The 20,900-nt window shown below is 40.3% G+C and overlaps 1 protein-coding gene across 1 annotated transcript in view; it reads left to right on the top strand.

Annotated features, from left to right (window-relative positions):
* C9 (complement C9) overlaps positions 1–20,900 on the top strand; it is a 53,742-nt gene that overhangs the window by 14,202 nt on the left and 18,640 nt on the right. Inside the window, exons 2-6 of the mRNA XM_060637647.3 lie at positions 44–149; positions 549–693; positions 1,479–1,626; positions 9,299–9,437; positions 17,983–18,252. Of these exons, the coding sequence (XP_060493630.1) occupies positions 44–149; positions 549–693; positions 1,479–1,626; positions 9,299–9,437; positions 17,983–18,252 (808 nt within the window). The remainder of the gene's footprint in view (positions 1–43; positions 150–548; positions 694–1,478; positions 1,627–9,298; positions 9,438–17,982; positions 18,253–20,900) is intronic.

The raw sequence follows: 20,900 nt of genomic DNA, 5'->3' as shown, positions 1-20,900 counted from the left end.
GGCACATGTCATGCCACGAAGTTGACGCATTCTGTTGTCTTAGTTTTACCCCAGAGACCGGACAAGAGAATGAGACACCACTTCCGATAGACTGCAGAATGAGTTCCTGGAGCGAATGGTCAGTATGTGACCCTTGCCTCAAACAAATGGTAAGTATTCATTGTCATTCCCTCGGCTGATGTCCCCAAATGGAAACTGGGTTGCCGGTATCTCCAGGAAAAGGACTGGAGGGAGGGAGCCCCCAGCTGAATTCCAAACTGAGATGGAAAGATGGATATCTAAAGGGAAGAGTCTCATCCTGCTTGGAAATCTGAATGTGGTGGATAGTACTAAATGAGTGTCACGAGGAACCAGATTCTGCAGGAGAGACTACCGACCCTAGAACGCCAGATGCCACTGTCACAAGCATTAGTGACTGCTTTTAGGGCTTCCATTGTAAAACCATAGACTCACCTGGGAGTAGAAGGCTACAGTGCTGTGGATGCAGTTTTAGACGTTATTCCTTTTTGGCGTTAGAAATTCTAATGTTTCCAGCTGGTTTTGTGCAGTTTCGTTCAAGGAACATTGAGGCCTTTGGGCAATTTAAGGGGCAAAAGTGCGTGGATGCTGTGGGAGACAGACGACTGTGTGAGCCTACTGAGCCCTGCATAGACATGGAGGAAGACTGTGGGAATGAGTTTAAATGCGGCACAGGTAATCCTTGCATCCTCCTTGCTCATTGTGGGCTTCTGTGTGCACTCATGAGCAGAAAAAAAACACGTCTGCTTTGACACGCTTATGGTTGCAAGTGTGAAAGGTACGAGTAAAAGGGCCACCTATAAATGTTGTACAAAGAATTCAAATGTATGCACATTCCCTCCCCTCTGTCATTAAAGTACACTTGATAACTTCAGGAAGAGAGGAAATTTGGCATTAGACACACAGTATCTTTTTTTTTTCTTTTTTAAATATAATTTATTGTCAAGTTAGGTAACATACAGTTTATACAGTGTGATCTTGGCTTCGGGAGTAGATTCCCATGACTCATTGCCTACACACAACACCCGGTGCTCATCCTGACAAGTGCCCTCCTGAGTGCCCATTACCCATTTTCCCCTCCCTCCCCCCTTCAACCCTCAGTTTGTTCTCTGGATTTAAGAGTCTCTTATGGTTTGCCTCCCTCCCTGTTTGAAACTATTTTCCTCTTCCCCTCCCCCATCATCCTCTGTTAAGTTTCCACATATGAGTGAAAACGTATGATATCTGTCTTTCTCTAGCTGACTTATTTCACTTAGCATAATACCTTCCATTTCCATCCACGTTGTTGCAAATGGCAAGATTTAGCACTATCAACAATAGCCAAATTATAGAAAGAGCCCAAATGTCCATCGACTGATGAATGGATAAAGAAGATGTGGTTTATATATACAATGGAATACTACTTGGCAATGAGAAAAAATGAAATCTTGCCACAGTGTCTTTCTTGATTTTGATTGCAGGCAGATGCATAAAGAGGCGACTTCTGTGTAATGGTGACAATGACTGCGGGGACTTTTCAGATGAAGATGATTGTGAAAGTGATCCCCGTCCTCCCTGCCGTGACAGAGTAGTGGAAGAATCCGAACTGGCCCGGACAGCAGGCTATGGGTCTGTACTTGGCTTAAATGTTTCTTTTTGAGGATGAAAGTGACCTCTATCTCCCCTGCTGTGCTGGGGTGACGGAGGGTCTGAGCTAGAGAGTAGCTCATGGGTCCGCTTTCTGTTTGAATTATGCTTGAGCTTGAAAGAAGGTAAAGTGCTGAATCAGTATCTCCAGATAATTTGGATACGCTGTCCAGCCTTAGTAGGGGGTCCATAGAATCAGGATGATAGGTGATTATTTGAGTCCAACAGGAGATGAAGCACCTCATTTATGAACCTCTGGAAGGCCATAGCAATGTTAAAGTGATATGTTAACACTTGAAATTGAAATCGCCTGTGGTTGGTCTGGCAATTCAATTCAAATATTTGAATTGTCAGCAAGGCTGCCTTCCACTGGAACTTGTCCCGGATCTACACCTGGTTGTAAGTTCTCAGGAGTTTCCTGCCTTGTAGAGTTGACCCAGGAGGAATAGGGCAGAATAATCAGTTCTGATGCCTGATGGCAATGGCGTTGAGACTCTGGTTCTCATTACAAGATGAAGTTCCACCCATGTTCTACATAGTAGCTCTGGGCAGCTAAGCTCAGGTGAGAAGTCTTGGACAGTTTAGAACTCAGAGTTCTGCAGAATAAGGACCATTACCCAGAGATCTGTGCCCTAGGAATTAGAAAAATGACATAAGCCCCAGGTGCTATCCTGTTCCAAATAGAGGACACCCCAGGAATGTCTACAGCATACTTTCCAATTGTGGTTCCAAGCTTTCTTCAGTGAAGGTACTTGCGGTGGATTTGTTGGCAAATTGTACTCAACAGAGACAGCTGTTCCCACATCCAGCGGTGTATTGACAGAGATGGCACATGGCTCTGTTTCGTTGCCCTGTAGTGCAATGTGTCTTATCAACCTCGTAATCCCAGTGCCTGGTTCATCATAGGCACTCATTAAATACTGGTGGGTAGATATATAGAGGAACTAATTAATTGATTGATTAATGAAAATAAGTGCTTCTAAAATACTGTCAATTGGCATCAGGTAAGATTGAGACTGGGTACCTGGAAACTCAGGTTCAGGACTCAAGTCCTGGAAATGGGGATAGGGAGAGGAAAGAAGAAGATGTGGGTGACGGTAAAAGCAAGAGGAGGAACTAAGGTATTGGTTCTCAACCAGAGGCGATTTTTTTTCCCAGAGGACATTTAGCAATGTCTGGAAACTATTTTGCTGGTCACAACAGTGGGGTATGGGATGGAGGACCCAGGGGGTGAGGGAGCACTGCTGATATTCAGTGGGTAGAGGCCTTGGATGATGCTAACCATCCTGCAGTGCACAGGACCCAAAATGTCATTGGTGCTCAGACTGAGACCTTATACCAAGGCAGGGGGCAGTTCCTAAGGTAAGACCCCCGCATCGGTTTGGCTACAGGCGGAAATGTCTTCTCTCTCTAAACCAGATGGAACTTGTGCTTGTTGAATCACAGTAAGGAAAAAAGTCCAGGAGACCAAGAGTCAGGTGCCAGATAAAACATTTCACACATCCTCTATTCACTTTATGAAATCTTGTCCTAGCAGCATTCAAGTATTGCCCACTAATACTAAGTGTCTTTGGCCTTTAGCCTAAAGGTAGGAGTCTTGAATCCAATAGTTTTTGTCTCCAGACTCAGGAGGTTATTTTAACAATTGTTAGTAAATGGTATGGAGGTTGTCTGCAACCTTATAACCAGATTACTGTATGCTCCAGTGAGTTCTGACTCTTCTTGCTGTTTTCTTCAAGGAGATACTGTGAGCCCCTGGTGAAAGTCCATTATCACTTTGTTTTGTGTTGTTGTAGATCCAGGAAACAGTTTTCTCTCTAATCTAAACAGATGGGCTTGAAGGTGGGCATTGCATATGTTATGTATTTTCACACAAGGCAAATTTATACCCTGTCTTATAAAAGGATACAGAAATTGTAGCCCACTTAGCTGAAAAACAATCATTCATAATCTATTGGTTTTCTTTGCTCAGAGAAAAGAAAAATTTCATATAAAGCATTTGTAGGAAGTTATATGATGAGGCATTCCAGAGAGCTGGCTAGGACTCCCTAAATACATCACCACCGTATGCTTTACCACCGTAAGGGCTGATTGAAGGGAATGTCAGAGGGCTGACTGTTCGAGACCAAGAAAGAGGGTGGGGCCCCAGCTACAGGAGAAGGTTGGCTGCAGAGGTGGAAAATGAGGTTGGTCCCCATAGAATAAGTCCACCAGCATTTTTTAATTAAATTCCCTACTACCATGAACAATTACCTATAACTAATTTAGGCTTCATAAAGCCTATTACTCTCCAACAGCTTTCATTTGCATAATACTTTGAACTTCTCAGCACCTTTTTCTACGTTGTTTCTCTATAGCTTTCCATAATAATCCTGTGAGGCTGTCAGAGGAGTTATTATATTCATTTTACAGATAAAAACTGAGTGAAGCAAATAAAACCAGTTTAGTCTCTTTAGATTCTAGCAGAACTATTTAGTCTCTAGTGGAACTGAAACCCACATTTCTCTGACTTTTATAAAACTAGATTTGTTTCACCATCACCTTGGCCTTCTGTTCACATGCTCATCACCACCCACATCACCATCACTGCAAAGCCCATGAATCAACACTTTATCTTCAAAGTAAAACTAACCATAGAAAATGAAACTCCTTAGGTTGCTATTTATTACCCACATTTTTGAATTAAGAATATTGAAGAATAGTATAAATCAGTAATTAATATTTAGGAAGAGTTTCCAAAATGACATGCTTTATTAGATTTGAGATATTCTTCAATCCCATTAATGTTACATATTTATTTACGATGCATCTCCATTATTCTTCTAAGGGCCTAATGGGATATATCGAATAGAGGTAATAGGAGTAAACACCCTAGTCAGAGCAACATGCTTGTAAACTGCTTCTACACAGTCCACTCTGGAAACTCTCACTGAGCCTTATCAGCAGTCATACACAGCCAGATTCTTTTACACATGAAAGTCACAAGTCATTACCTACAGTCCTTAACTTATATGTGTTTTTCATTTGAAGGACTCCCACTTAAATTCTTAATGCCAAGAGAATTCCCTTGTATCACAAATGTTTCCGCCTCTTGCCTTGTAGGCATCTGAGATTCTCCAGAAGTGTTTAGGGAAATCCCGAGCTCATCTTGCATTCATTGAAAAAATATAAATCCAAACCATCTGTAAATGATGTACAGCATGCAATGAATTACTTTTTTTTTTTTTTTTTAATGTGCTCTAAGCATAACACCACTTCTGTGGAAGGATCTTTGTTTTCTGTTTACCTGGTAAATTGGAACTGCCTATGGTTCTAGATGCTGGCGTGAAAACAGGCACCTCTAGGTGCTGACAAAATATACATGCTTTTTTTAATTTCCCAGGCGATGACATTCCATCCATGAGAAGTTTTCATGTTTCTTGGCTGAAAAAAAAGTTGGCTCATTCTAGACTAGACTGGCCGTCTCTGTAGTAGTGGAACCAAGTCAAGTTTTGAAACATTTCTTCCTTAGTTGTGCTTTAGACTGTGGATCAGCTTCATTGTAACTTTCCAGATGGATGCAGCCAACTAGTCAATTTGCTGTTCGGTAAAACAAAACCTACAAAGTGGGGTATGTGTACCATGGGGTGCAAAAAAGACTTTCTAAGGGGCAGGTAAGTTTTAACATAGTAGTTTCCTCAACTATTAGTGGCTTAACTACTCTATTGGACTGACAGGAAATCTTCGATTCCATTCATATATATTGTTCATAAACTTGATAAGCTTAACAACTCCGTGGCATTCAGGTTATCAAACCCATTCTCCCCTTTCATCTCCCCTTTTAAAATCACTGAGCTTTCACTTTCCAAAAGGAGAATACACCCCTTACCCATCTAAATTTTACCATGTGGAAGAACCGAGAAATGTCTCCAAATATTGCTGCTCAGTTGGGCTCCAACGCCTTGTTAGTCAACTGGTCTCTCACTCTTTTTATCAACAACACTGAAAGATATTCTAATCAATTTTCAGAAAATGGGCTATGAAAATAATTTTTAATGAAAAACTAGTCTGTGACCTTTTTTTGGCGTACATCTCAGAAGATCAAAGAATCAAGTGACATTGCCATGGCAAAATTCCTTCTATTCTTATCTACTTATGTACATGAGTAAAGTTTCTCAGCATTCACATCTATAAAAATAGAAAGTAGGAATACAGTTGATCATGAATCTTGTCTTTTTCTAGCAATAAGTAAGATTCACCCACAAGGGCAGGAACTCATCAATTAATTTAAAAAGAAGTCCCATTCATTTCACTGAGACACCATTCCCCCCCCCCCAAATTACTTATGTTTATTTATTACTTTAAAATTTTTAATACTTATATATACTGATAATAATAATAACAACTCAATCCAGAGGAACTTTTAATTACTTAAACCCCATGGTCAAAAGGTATCTTGAAATTTTAGAAATTTCACTTAATATCTTTTTAGTACAGAAAAGTATAAAAAAGTAATCAATTAAAATTTCCAAGATATCTGCACTGCAAAGGAAACAATCAACAAAACTAAAAGGCAACTGATGGAATGGGAAAAGGTATTTGCAAATGACATATCAGACAAAGGGCTAGTATCCAAAATCTATAAAGAACTCACCAAACTCCACACCTGAAAAACAAATAATCCAGTGAAGAAATGGGCAGAACACATGAATGGACACTTTTCTAAAGAAGACATCCAGGTGGCCAACAGGCACATGAAAAGATGCTCAACGTCACTCCTCATCACAGAAATACAAATCAAAACAACACTGAGATACCACCTCACACCAGTCAGAGTGGCTAAAATGAACAAATCAGGAGACTATAGATGCTGGCGAGGATGTGGAGAAACGGGAACCCTCTTGCACTGTTGGTGGGAACGCAAACTGGTGCAGCCACTCTGGAAAACAGTGTGGAGGTTCCTCAAAAAATTAAAAATAGATCTACCCTATGACCCAGCAATAGCACTGCTAGGAATTTACCCAAGGGATACAAGAGTGCTGATGCATAGAGGCACTTGTACCCCAATGTTTATAACAGCACTTTCAACAATAGCCAAATTATGGAAAGAGCCTAAATGTTCATCAACTGACGAAGGATAAAGAAGATATGGTTTGGGGCGCCTGGGTGGCGCAGTCGGTTAAGCGTCCGACTTCAGCCAGGTCACGATCTCGCGGTCCGTGAGTTCGAGCCCCGCGTCAGGCTCTGGGCTGATGGCTCGGAGCCTGGAGCCTGTTTCCGATTCTGTGTCTCCCTCTCTCTCTGCCCCTCCCCCGTTCATGCTATGTCTCTCTCTGTCCCAAAAATAAAAAAAAAAAAAAAAAAAAAAAAAAAAAAAAAAAGAAGATATGGTTTATATATACAATGGAATACTACTTGGCAATGAGAAAGAATGAAATCTGGCCATTTGTAACAACGTGAACGGAACTGGAGAGTGTTGTGCTAAGTGAAATAAGTCATACAGAGAAAGACAGATACCATATGTTTTCACTCATATGTGGATCCTGAGAAACTTAACAGAAGACCATGGGGGAGGGGAAGGGGAAAAAAAAGTTACAGAGAGGGAAGGAGGCAAACCATAAGAGACTCTTAAATACTGAGAATAAACTGAGGGTTGATGGGTGGGGGGAGGGGAAAGTGGGTGATGGGCATTGAGGAGGGCACCTGTTGGGATGAGCACTGGGTGTTGAATGGAAAACATTTTGACAATAAATTATATAAATTTTAAAAAAATTCCAAGCTAAAATAACCTCACATTAGATGAAAATTCTGTGGAATTGGAATAGAAATATGGATTCAAGAATAAAAAGGGGTAAGTGCATATGAACAATCTTTGTATCTTTCACTCATTTTGTAGTGAACCTAAAACTTCTCTGAAAAATAAATTGTCTTTTTAAAAAAAAGGAATCAAAAAGAATACCATAAACTGTCTAGTTGCTAAAGATATATAAACATTGCAGGGATTTGATACCCACCCAATACTATGGCATTTCATTGGATTTATTTTAAAAAGAGGCAAAATAATTGTATTTTAAGGTGTAAATAAATATTTGTAGCCTGCTGAGAAATTATACCCTTTGCAACTACTTAAATTTAAGATGAAAAACTTTTTAAGTTTTTTTTTTTTATGTTTTGCTTATTTTTGAGAGAGAGAGAGACAGAGAGAAAGACAGAGCATGAGCAGGGGAGGGCAGAGAGAGAGAAGGAGACAGAATATGAAGCAGGCTCCAGGCTCTGAGCTTTTAGCACAGAGCCTGATGCAGGGCTTGAACTCACCAGCCATGAGATCGTGACCTGAGCCGAAGTCGGATGTTCAACCGACTGAGCCACCTGGGCACCCCAAGATGAAAAATTTTATATGTCAAACTAAAATTGTGCAGGCAGGCTGAGTTGGACATCATCTTTTATAGAGTAAACGAGCAGAAAATCTGGACACTTCTACGTGAAGTCATGCCATACACATTTCCACCTCCATGCTTTTATGCACAACATTCCTCCTGCCCTTGCATCCCCATCCTTCAAAACCCAAGTCAAATCCTACTTCTTCTAAAACTATTTATGACCCTGAAATGGGGTTTCTTCCTGTCGGGAACCTGTGTAGCACTTACCTGTGCTGCTCATTTGGCACATGTGTATTTGTCTTTGGATTATTTTGTTTTAAAGTTTATTTACTTATTTTGAGAAATCACACACAAGCGGGGTAGGGGCAGAGAGCGAGAGAGATCGAATCCCAAAAGTTTGGGTCGTGGTCTAGAAAATGGAAGAATTTCTGCTTTTGTGTCAAACTCAGTTACAACTGTGCAGATCAAACCTCCGTCTTGGCCTCCTTGGTCTAGAACCCCATATTCCAGAGGCAGTCTAGATAGCAATGACTGTTCCTCCAATAAACAGAAGTGTTCTTCTTAGAGAATGCTTCTTGTTCATACGTTGCTTTGAGCCCTACAACTCAAACTTAACTTCTTTTAAGTTAAATAAGGTTTCTGTTTCTGAATTGAACCTTTCCAAATAAAAATATTTTGCTGGGAGGAAAAAGTAGAACTTTTGAGAATGCCTTGTCAGGATGCTGAAATTTTTGTGTTTCCCTTTGGAAAATATAATACAGATGATATAAGCCTGGAGGGAATGAGGTTCTTGACAAGCAGTGAGGCAGATGGAGGAAAAAGCTTAAGTTTAAAGAGCATGGGGAGAGAAAGAGCCCCAATGTTGATTCGTAGATTAAAAATTACATGCATATGTTATACCGCCCCCCTGAGATGCTCTGTTCTCAAATAATTTAAATAGGTGGTATTACAGAGTTGGCTCTTAGTTCACTAAGGGAAGTTAGCTGAGAGTTACAACACTGGGGTTAAGACTCTAGGAGCCAGATGGTCCCTTGCTCCCTACTTACTGCATATCTTTCATTGTAGTCTCCGCAGTGCCGAGGTTGCCTGGACGTTTATAAGGTCTTCCTAAGGTGTGCCTCCTGCCAGAGATGTAAAGCAGAAGTGAGCAGGCTCTTGCTTCTGTTCCTGATTATATCACGCATGTGTTGGGGGCGGGGGGCTGAGCCAAAGCTCTCTCTTTCCCCAGCTACAGAGGACTGCCTTGCGTTAGCTCCTGGTATCGCCATACCTAATGCTACTCTGTTCATTCTCAGCATCAACATCTTAGGGATGGATCCCCTAAACACACCTTTTGACAATGAGTTCTACAATGGATTCTGTGACCGGGTTCGGGATGGAAATACCTTGGTCTACTACCGCAGGCCCTGGAACGTGGCTTCTCTGGCCTATGAAGTAAGTCTCAGAAGCGACCACATTGCCCAACTTTTAGCTGAAAAGCCACTTCAATAAGTTTAACACTAAATAATTTGAAAAGTCCAGTGGAATAAGAATTTGATGTGAATATAAGACTGACTTAAAGAAAAAGGGGTGTGGCTTCAATCTCTTTTGAAAACACACGGTGGTCTACAGCCAATCCTCAGTAATGTGCACATAGCAATAGAGTTTTGGCAAATACCTAGACCCCATAAAGAGAATCATCTAAGATCCTGATAAAACTAAAAATTAAATTAATGCTGATTTAAGTACTGGGTACACTGCTTGCATGCTATTCAAGACCATTTTTTTGCTAGCATACCAGTGAAAACCCATCTTTATATTCCCCTTGGTAAAGCCTGCTTGACTAATGTGAATGGCTCTTTTCACTAACCTCACACCTCTCTAGCGCCTGTAAAGCTATTTCTTAAAATGACTTTTACTCTACACAATGCCACCCCAAACGTAATCATCTTCCTAAAAGTCACCTAAATTCTTTAGAACCATGACAAACTGGACCGGTCCATTTAAAAGATTAGTATTTATCTGGGGCACCTGGATGGCTCAGTCGGTTGAGCATCCAACTTCGGCTCAGGTCATGATCTCGCAGTCTGTGAGTTCGAGCCCGGCGTCGGGCTCTGTGCTGACAGCTCAGAGCCTGGAGCCTGCTTCTGGATTCTGTGTCTCCCTCTCTCTCTGCCCCTCCCCTGCCCATGCTCTGTCTCTGTCTCTCTCTCTCTCTCTCTCTCTCTCTCTCTCTGTCAAAAATAAATAAACATTAAAATTTTTTTAAAATAAAGATTAGTATTTATCACCTTTAGAGAGACTTGATCTAAGCAAGATATAATAAAGAACAATAATTGGCTTATTCTGAACCAGAAGCGACAACAATTTGTTTTCTTGAATGGTCTCATGGATGACCCATAAAGTTTGCTTTATTCAGTTTTCACAGAGTCCTTTATTACTATTGTTACTCACAATGGTTTCAAAAACACATACACTTTTAAATGAATACAGTTGGTATTTCTATTATTTTTGACAATGTTGTAAAACAATACCTACCCATTGTAACCTGAAGTGATCATGCTTTCCCATAAATACTAAAGAGTTTAAAGTCTGAACTATTTGGAGGGCATTTTTTTTCATATGCAGCCACATCACCCTATATTTTTGTACCTGTAAGTCCAGAATGGAATCGATTTCCCCCCAAATTTCAGGGAACATGTTGGATTATTGATCTTTCCCCGTCGATGCCAGATTTACCCTCTTTAAGCACATTTTTTGAGGGGAAGACGATCTTTCTAAAGAGTATTACAAATGTTCCACTTTCTTAAAAAAAAGAACATACCAAAGATAAGGTGACCTTTGTCATTGCTGATGGAAGAAGGGCTTGTTGTCTTACTTAATTTTGTTTCTCATCTGCGTCACAGTTTTCCTGTCGTCACTGTGACCAGCCTCTTGGCTCCTCTATAGGTAGGAATGGCTGCAAGTGACACAAGATGGTGAGGGCTGGGGCATTGCGTGGGACTGACCCTGAAGCTACATTCGGAGAGCAAATACAGTGTTTTCTCTTATTTGCAACCCTGGAAACAGAGGGGCTTCTGCACTCAGAGTAGTTTGGATTTTACAGAGGGGATGTGTTGCTTACCCTATAGATTACTTACACCCCCAGGGGAGCTGGGAGTAGCGTCCCATAACCAAACGCATTGCATGTGGACCTGGATTTTTAGTCGGTGTCAACTGATAGGAGTGCTGATGAAGTTGGCTGGGAGTTTGCTAACGTCCCCAAATCACCTTCTTGGCGCTACAACTGCTGGTGCTCCCCCCACTCTAATCTGTTGTAGGCTTGGGAAATAGCCAAATTTGTTTCTGCCATACAGAAAAGAACCTAAGTGGAAATCTCTATTTTGACTTCTTAGAATTTCTTTTTGCACTTTCTAACATTCAATGTAATACTTTACCTCTTTTTTCATGCATATTATTACAGTAACTGAAGACAAAGAATGCATTTTTATTTTATTTTGTTTTGTTTCATTTTATTTTATTTAAATTCAAGTTAGTTAACATATAGTATAATAATGGTTTCAGAGAATAATTTAGTGATTCACCACCTGCATATAACACCCAGTGCTCATCCCAACAAGTGCCTTCCTTAATGCCCATCACCCAATTAGCCATCCCCCCACTCAACGTCCATCTAGCAGCCCTTAGTTTGTTCTCAGTATTGAAGAGTCTCTCGTGGTTTGCCTCCCTCTCTGTTTTTATTTTATTTTTGCCTCTCTTCCCCTATGTTTATCTGTTTTGTGTCTTAAATTCCACATATGAGTGAAATCATATATTTGTCTTTCTCTGAATGGCTTATTTCACTTAGCATAATACATTCTAATTCCATCACATTGTTGCAAATGGCAAGATTCATTCTTTTTGATTGCCAAGTAATATTCCATTGTGTATATATGTGTGTGTGTGTATATATGTGTGTGTGTGTGTGTGTGTGTGGTGTGTGTGTATATATATATATATATATATCCCATCTGAAGGCAAAGAATTCATTTTATACTTCTTTATATCCTATTATACTAATACCCAACTCAATATATGTATATGGAATATGCTCAACAAATTTTTATTGGATGAATTCATTTGTTTAAATCCTATTTTATTATTCATTGACAATAACTTACTGCCTTTTATTTTTTTTGAAAGAACTTTACTGGCCTATCATGATATGAAGAATATTTCTTAATAAAGTCATCTTTTCCTGATAACTTCACACTCTCTCAGTGCCTCTTATCTCAAATGTGGCTCTGGTTCTAGAACACACTGCATAGGTTGGAATCCCAATTCTGCCCCTAAGCAGTGGTGAGATCTCAGGCATATTATTTATCCTCATCATGCCTCAGTTTACTCATCTTTAGAATAGAAATAATGATACCTACCTTGTAAAGATAAATGAATCTAAAACACTCAGGAAATTAGTGGCACATAGCAAACACTCAATAAATATTTGTATTACTCTTTCTTAAGAATATAGTTAGTAAAAGGCTTAGCTACAATTAAGTGTGTAATTAACAGTCACATTACATGTCAAGGTTTATTGGCTACTTTGTAAGTCAGAAGTAATGGCTAAGAACCACTGAAGCCCGCAGTTGTGGGGAAAAAGCAGTGATGGTTACATGCACGAATCAGTTCCTTTTCACTTGTTTTCCTCTGGTCCTCTCCACTTTTGTTGTTGAAAGTCATGATTTGTAAATCAGGTTTCAGGTTTTCATTACAATTTTCTTTAAACTGGATCACCATAAGTATGTAAGATTTATGAGATCAACAAAGAATTGTAAAATGCACTTGGATTATAATCATCTTTTCCTGCCCAAATCCTGCCAAAACCCTGGGTGACTTATATCCTGTGGCTGCCAATAACTTCTTGTTGCCTCTTAACATCCTGTATCTATTCTACGACAGCTACTCACATCTGGAGCCCCATCCTTAACCTGTGTTCACCAAAACAGTGCTGTCTCTGAAAAATCTGAACATCAGGAAATCAAACATTTAACTCTTTGCCTCACTGCAACTGACCAGTCTCTCTGCTCTCACACTTGTTTAGACCACAGACCTACTCTTGGGCCCCATGGAGACCCAGTTCTTTGGCATCTATTTTCCTCCCAGATGATCTTACATAACAAATAAACTCACCATGGGTGTAAGGTATGGAGACAGACAGACAAAAGTGACACACAACCCCCCTCCCCCACTGGATGATGATAGGCCACCAAAAAAGATGTGGGAAGTCAGGGAAGGGGGAGTCTGCCAAAGAAAGAGTCAAAGTCAATTCCAAGAACAAGATAATGATTTGAGTGTTGATAATTTTGAGTGTGAGGTTCTGTGTGACGTCTAGGTGAAGTTGTCCTGCAAAGAGTAGATTATACAAACATGAGCAGAGACAGAACAATCTGAATTGGAGGCAGAAATTTAGGAATCATCAGCATACAGATGATCATTAAAAGCTTGAGAGTGCTTGAGATCCTCCAGGAAGCATACAATGAGAGAACAAAGAACATAGGAATGAGGTCCTAGAGCACAGCTAACATTTAAGACACAGGCAGGGAAAATGATCTCTCGAAGACACTGGCTAAATTTCAAATTACCCCCAAATTTAGTAGCTAAACAATTAGGCTGAGGGCGGCTCCTGAGATTGCAGTCAGTCTCTTCTTTCTAGGTCCTTCTCTCAATTAGTGAGAGGTAGCATTAGTAATAATAATAGATAATAGATGGTTTTATTATCTATCTGCACAAAGTCTCAGTGGCCTCTTTAACAGTTTTATCTCTTTACCTTCTATTTCCAGTCACTCTCCCACCTCTCCCTTTCAATTTGAACTCTGAAATATTTATTGGTTGTATTCTATCTCTTCCACTCCCAGTGCCAGAAGTAATGTTTCTTTCTTTTCAAGAAGTATCAGCTGGATAAACCTTTATATAGGAGAGCTTTAACTGACCTTTATAATGTGCATGGCCTTCTGGAACACTCTTTGCCCCTCTTTGTAATTTCAGCTTCTCCACATCTGTTTATTTTGGTTTTCATGAAGAAACTTGCGGGGCACCTGGGTGGCTCAGTCAGTTAAGTGTCCAACTCTTGATTTCAGCTCGGGTCATGAACTCCTAGTTTGTGAGAACAAGCCCCGCCCTGGGCTCTGTGCTGACAGCACAGAGTCTGCTTGGGATTCTCTCTCTCTGCTGCCTCTCCCCCATTTGCATGCATGCTCTCGCTCTCAAAAGAAATAAATAAACATTAAATAAGAAAGAAAGAACCTTGCTTCTATCCTTGCATCATCCTGCTTTCTATAATCTTGCCTCTTGGCCTCTCTTTAAAGATTTTTGCTCTTTCTTCATGATGAGTCCCAATATTGGTCCATCTCTGAATGCCTGGCATTGAGCTCAGACTTCTTTTTGGATGAATGGATATTTTCTTTGCCTTTTTCAACCCAGCTTTTGTCTCTGTGCTTTCTAGAGTGACCTCACCTTCACTGTTTCAGACTCACTACTGTCATCCTGGCATAGTGAGACAGGATTGCTCAACAGCACCCTAACACCCTAAGGCTAATATTCTCTTACACCTACAAGCAATCCTCCACACTGCTAAACTGATCTCTGCCAGTGCCACTTTCTTTCTAGCCATGTCAGGAATAAGTGCGGGTGCCTACAGATTACACCACTCCTATCTTGCAGCCAATTAGAACACAGTAGCTAAGAAGAGCTCAGTCTTCCAGGAGAGTTAGGGAGTAGTTTCCTGGTGCCATTTTGCTCGGCTTTGCCACTTCCCAGCATTGAAGACTGAGTAGAATTGTCTTCAGTTGCTTCTGTTAGAATAGATTGTCAAGTTTTAACAGGATAAAGATCAACAACAAGGAAGCCATGGCCTACTATCAGGAAGGTCAGAGGCCTATCCTGGCAGTACTCCAGATGGAGCTGGATAAAACCAGACAGGCCTAAAATGGCAGGTACCATGACAGGAAACCCCTGACCAAATTAGGGAGAAAAAGCACAAGGCCCTGCTTCTGGCCATATTCTGCCCCTTAGTTAATAACCATCAATAAAAGATAGAAACCCAACCCCCAGGGTGCATCTCTCTCTCTCTGTCTCTCTCTCTCTCTCTCTCTCTCACCTAATCACCTATATAAAGAATGTATCTTTTACTTTAATAAACTTTTCCATTTATGTCGCTCATCCACTGTGTTGAGTGTCTGTCCTCAATTTCTTTCTTAGGTCAAGACCAACAAGTCACCTTCCCTGACTCCCTCCAGATGGGCTGGGTCAAGGCCTGAGGGCCCGGGGTCTCCCCAGCTCACCCAACAATATTTCCACTAGCCTTAGATCTCAAGGCAACAAAAATCCTATTCATGTTTCAAAGGCTAAGTTCAAGGCAACCTTTTCTGTGAGTCTTTTCTTTATTTTACTAGTCAGAATTTGTCAAGCCCTCTTTGGCAGTGTAGCATAAGAATTAACAGCTTGGCCCTGGAATCAGACTTTCTGGGTTTCAATTCTAGATGGACCACTTCCTAGCTGTGTGACCTTGGACAAATTTCTTTCTTTTTTTTAATGTTTTTATTTATTTTTGAGACAGAGAGAGACAGAGGATGAGCAGGGGAGGGGCAGAGAGAGAGCGAGACACAGAATCTGAAGCAGGCTCCAGGCTCTGAGCTGTCAGCACAGAGCCTGACGTGGGGCTCAAACTCACAGGCTGTGAGATCGTGACCTGAGCTAAAGTCAGATGCTTAACCGACTGAGCCACCCAGGCGCCCCTGGACAAATTTAACCTGCGTTTTCTTATTGGTAAAATGGGGAAGATTACAGAAATTATCTTAAAGATAAGAAATTAAATGTCTAATCCCACATAAACCACTTTTAACAGCCTCTGGCACAGAGTAAGCACTCAATAAATATTCACTATTATGGTTAGCAACATTGGACCTGCATATTAAATTTAATACATTTTTGTTAGTATCTACTACGTGACAGACACTTTACCAAGTCACGAGGCGATAGTGGTGTGTGGATAAGATAGACATGTTTCCAGACTTTTTGGAACTTACCATCTGAAAGTCTATTAAATAAGCAATCATAAAAGAAAAGGTCTTTCATTTTGTTTTACTTTAAAAGACATGACAGCTTATAGAAAATGGATTTGCTAGTCTGTGAGATTAGGAAAGACCCCTCCCCACTGAAGAAGTGATGTTTAAGCTAAGATTTGAAATAGGAGTGGGAATTAACCAGGTCAAGCTGTATAGCGTGTGTATGTGAGAGAACGTGTATGTGTTTGGTTTATGGGAGGATGGGGGAGGGGGAAAAGATGTCAGAGAACATTCTAGAAAGTAAAAGCAGCATAAATGGGCCCTTTGGTAGCAGGAAGCATAGGCTATGGAAATAGAAAAGTGTCTAAAGGGCTGGAGTACCCTCAGGGAGAGATTAACTTGGAGTAAGTCTAGTTTAGACTACCTCTTAAAGGCAGTGGGAAGACTGAAAATTTTTAAGCAGGGAAGTGACATGGCTAAGTTACTTTCCCCCTTTATATTGAGCACTTTCCCCAGGATCCCTTGATTTAATGAAAACTGTACACATTTTAGTCATTTCCATTAGATGGTAACTTTAGTTTCCCCGTCTGAGTCCATTCACGTCGGTATGACAAAATACCACAAACAGAGTAGCTTAGAAAAAGCAGAAATTTATTTCTCACAGTTCTGGAGATGAGAATATCAGAAGTTCTGGAAGTCCAAGATCAGGGTGCTAATCTGGTTGAGTTAAGGTCCTCTATTAGGCTACAAACTTTTCACATCCTCACATCCTGGAAGGAGCTGGGGAGCTCTTTGGGCTCACGGGTATGAAAGCAGTAATCTCATTTGTGAAAGCCCCTCCCAAAGGCCACACCTCCTACCATCACATCGGGCACTGGGATTTTAACATATGCTATGAAACATAAAGTTTCAGACGATAGCATTCCCTGTGCGGAACAGTCCCCCAGTATATGATAGGGAATCTGGTCCCAGCCACTGACTGAAGACATGGGCGTCTCTTTCTCACACTGGAGCGACAGCCTATCGCAGAGGACCTCTGGAAAGAGAGGTTAATCACTGAGACCAGCAACCCTCCCACTCATATCTGACAATTGCCAAGTTGGCTAAGAATTTTTTAATTGAAAGTTTTAATTTTTAACTAGGTTGTTCAGTTCAGGGTATTTTTTTTCCATGCAAAAAAAAAAAATGAATATGGTATAAAAAAAATGTGAAAAAGTCTGAACATCACAAAAGATTATTCAAGGAAATATAAGCCTGCTACCACTCAAGATTTCCAGATTTCCATTCCACAGTTCCCCTTCTCAAGGGCAAACACTCCCTGCTTTGTCTATTTTTCCAGTAATTTCCTATGCACGTAAAAGCCTTTTTTTGCTTGCTTGTTTTCCCTTATTTATTTATTTATTTACTTACTTACTTACTTGTTAACAGACAGTAGAAGTGTAAAGGTTAAGAGACAATGCAGAACTTAACCTTCCTGCTTAAATTAATCAACATGCAGAAACTATTCAAAACCGAGCTGGCCCAGAAGCCTTCCTGGTCAGGATTAGCTTTATCATTTCTTTCTTCCTTTCTTCTTTTTACACAAATGAAAGTATATTGCACATCTGTTACACAAATTGTTCTGTAATTATTAACATATTTAACATCTGAAAGTTTCGCTGTGTTCTCAGCCCTTCCTATGCGGTGTCTCATTGTATTATCTCATAACACCCTTTGGGCTCCCTCTGGTGAGTCTCTCTATTTCGCGGAAGGAATCTGACACACAAGAGAAGTTACTGTGTCCTGTTCTCAAGAGTCATGGAGCCCGTACTGGAGTCCAGCCATGTCGCTTCAGTGCTTCACTCTTAACTCCTTTGCTCAAATACCTTTCAAATCATTGCTTGATTTTTATTTTATTCCATGCTTATTTAGGGTGGTTTTCTGTATGTTGTTTTTAACATCTCGTGATTCTCTTTTAGACCAAAGCCGATAAAAACTTCAGAACTGAATATTATGAAGAACAGATGCAAGCATTCAAACAAATTGTCCAAGAGAGGACATCGAATTTTAACGCAGATATAAATTTAAAATTCACACCTACGGAAGCAATTGAACAGTCCAAAAGTAAACTTCAAGAAACTTCTGACAATAAAGCACCCCTAGGTATTACAAATGCTGAGGCTAAACTTCGATTTGGGTATTCCAAAAATGAAACTTACCAACTGTTTTTGACACATTCTTCAAAGAAGGTAAGTTCAAACACTTAAACAGAGAATATGATGGGATATTTTTCAAAATAACCAAACCCCTTCTTCATGTTTTTTAATTTTTTTTTAATGTTTATTTATTCTCGAGAGTGAGAAGAGACAGAGCATGAGTGGAGGATGGACAGAGAGAGAGGGAGACAAAGAATCTGTAGCAGGTTCCAGCCTCAGAGCTGTCAGCATAGACCCCGATGCAGGGCTTGAACTCAGGAACCGCAAGATCACCACCTGAGCCGAAGTCGGATGCCCAGCCAACTGAGCCACCCAGGCATCCCCCTCTTTTATTTATTTATTTATTTTTTAAGATATGGGTTTAAAATTTTTTTTTCTTTATTTGTAAAGTTTATTTTTATTTTGAGAGAGAGAGAGAGAGGAGGGAAAGGACAGAGAGAGAGAGAGAGAGAGAATCCCAGGCAGGCTCCACGCTGACACTGATGTAGGGCTCGAACTCACAAACCATGAGATCATGACTTGAATCCAAACCAAGAGTCAGTGCTTAACAGATGAAGCCATGCAGGCACTCCCCCAAAACTGTTTCTTTTAAGTGTTTGGAGCACATAGAGCTCATTGGAAAGAGAGAGAAAAAAGAGAGAGAGGTAGTAATAGTCAACAAATCCTCAAATATGTAGCTAGAAGGTCAGGAAGAAGAATGCAGACTGGAGAAGAACTTGACAGGATCTGTAGTAGTATACGGGGGTGAGATGTTTGGTGGTGACGAACAGAGAACAAGCGTATTTAGAATTCAGAGCATACCTTTGGACTGAGATTGTGGTAATAGACTGTTCAATTTATGCTATCTTCAGAATTACAATGAAGAATCATACTGAGGAATTTTGGTAATTTACTGCAATGCCCTACACTGATGGCTATGTACTTACTATGAAGTGTCTCTAAAGTAATGATGCCATGAAATTATACACGTAGCATATGAAACTTGTCTGCTTCCTCTGTAATCACACCTTTAGTTTGAAGCTTTGCAAATGTGTTTGTTTTTTAATATTTAATCCCAATTTAGAATTTTGTTTCATCCCCTTTGAAATAAATATAGAATATACTTTCTGTAATCAGTATGATGCTGGTAAAATGTTCCTTCTTCATTTTCTGATAACACAGTCACTTATTTAGATACCCGCTCCTCCTTTAAAAAATAATAATAATTCACTCTTAGTACTTTGCTCAATCATTATAATTGTTTTGTATGGGTCTGTACATTGTCTCTATATTAACATGCATACCCATCCAAAGTATGTAGTTGGAAAATCCTTTAAGTCATGCAGAAAATATTTAATGTGGATTTCCTACATGGCCAGGCACTGTTCCAGGTACTTAGGATACATTTGTGAACCAAACTGGAAAAGATTCCGGTCCTCATGGAACTGAAAGTTCATCACAGAGAGATAGATAAAACAAACATAAGCACAAAATAGCAAACCACATGGTATTTAGAAAGTGTTAAGTGCTATGGAATAAAGTGAAAAGTAGAGTAACAGAAGGGAAATCAGGAGTGCTGGGAAAATGGCAGTATTAAAAAGAAAGCTCAAGGAAATCTGAGTGAAGATTTGAAGGAGAGGAAATAACCAAATAGTCATATTTGGGATGATGCACCTGGCAAAAGGAACTGTTAGAGACGAGCCTGTCAGGTGGGAGCATATCTGTCCATTGGCCCAGAGTGAACCAGAAGGAGAATAAGTTAGAAAGGTTACCCTGAACCAGGTCATGAAATTTAGCTTTTTCTCTGAGTGGTATGGGAAGTCACTAGAATTATTTTTTAATAGAAGATTGACATACTCTAATATAATTTAAATGATAAGAAATATGAGAGTTAAGAGCAAAAGCAAGATTTGTTGAAAGCTATTGTAAGAATCCAGGTGAGTGATGATGGACACAAGTGTAGAGTCAAGCATGACTCTAAGGTTTTTCACCTGAGCAACTGGAAAGATGAAGTTGCTACCAAACGAGATAGATGGGGCACCTGGGTGGCTCAGTCAGTTAAGTGTCCCATTCTTGATTTGGCTCTGGTCATGATCTTATGGTTTGTGAGATCAAGCTCCATGTTGGGCTCTGTGCTGACAGCATGGAGCCTGCTTGGAATTTTCTCTCTCTCTCAAAATAAATGACTACACACTTTGTAAAAAAAAGAGAGAGAGAGAGAGAGAGAGAGAAAGAGAGAGAGAGAAGATCCAACACTAAACTCAAGGAACATCAATAGAAAGAGGAAGAAACAGCAGAGGACAGCAGGATGTGGCAGGTATAATGCCCTAGAACCTCACTACTCAAAGTGTGGTCCATGGGTCAACAACATCAGCACCACTGGGAAGCTGGAACCTCAGCCTCTAAGCCAGACCTGCTGAATCAGAATTGCATTTTAACAAGATTCTACAGGTGATGTGTTCACACTTCACAGCTTGAGAAGAACTGCCCTAGGAGATAAGAAAAGAAACTATCAAAGAGAAAGGAGTAATGAGCTGTGCCAAATGTGCTAATATGTCAAAGAAGAGGGACTAAGAAGTAATTGCTACCGGCTTTATCACTGTGAAGGTCACTGGTGACCTTGACAAGAGAAGTTTTGTTGAAGTAGTGAGGAGAGCTGAATGACTGGATTAGATTTAAGAGAAAATGGGGAGAGAGGAATT

The sequence above is a fragment of the Panthera onca genome, chromosome A1, assembly GCF_046562875.1.
Source record: "Panthera onca isolate mPanOnc1 chromosome A1, mPanOnc1 haplotype 2, whole genome shotgun sequence".
Taxonomy (NCBI): Eukaryota; Metazoa; Chordata; class Mammalia; order Carnivora; family Felidae; genus Panthera; species Panthera onca.
This window is presented reverse-complemented; position numbering and strand designations above follow the sequence as displayed.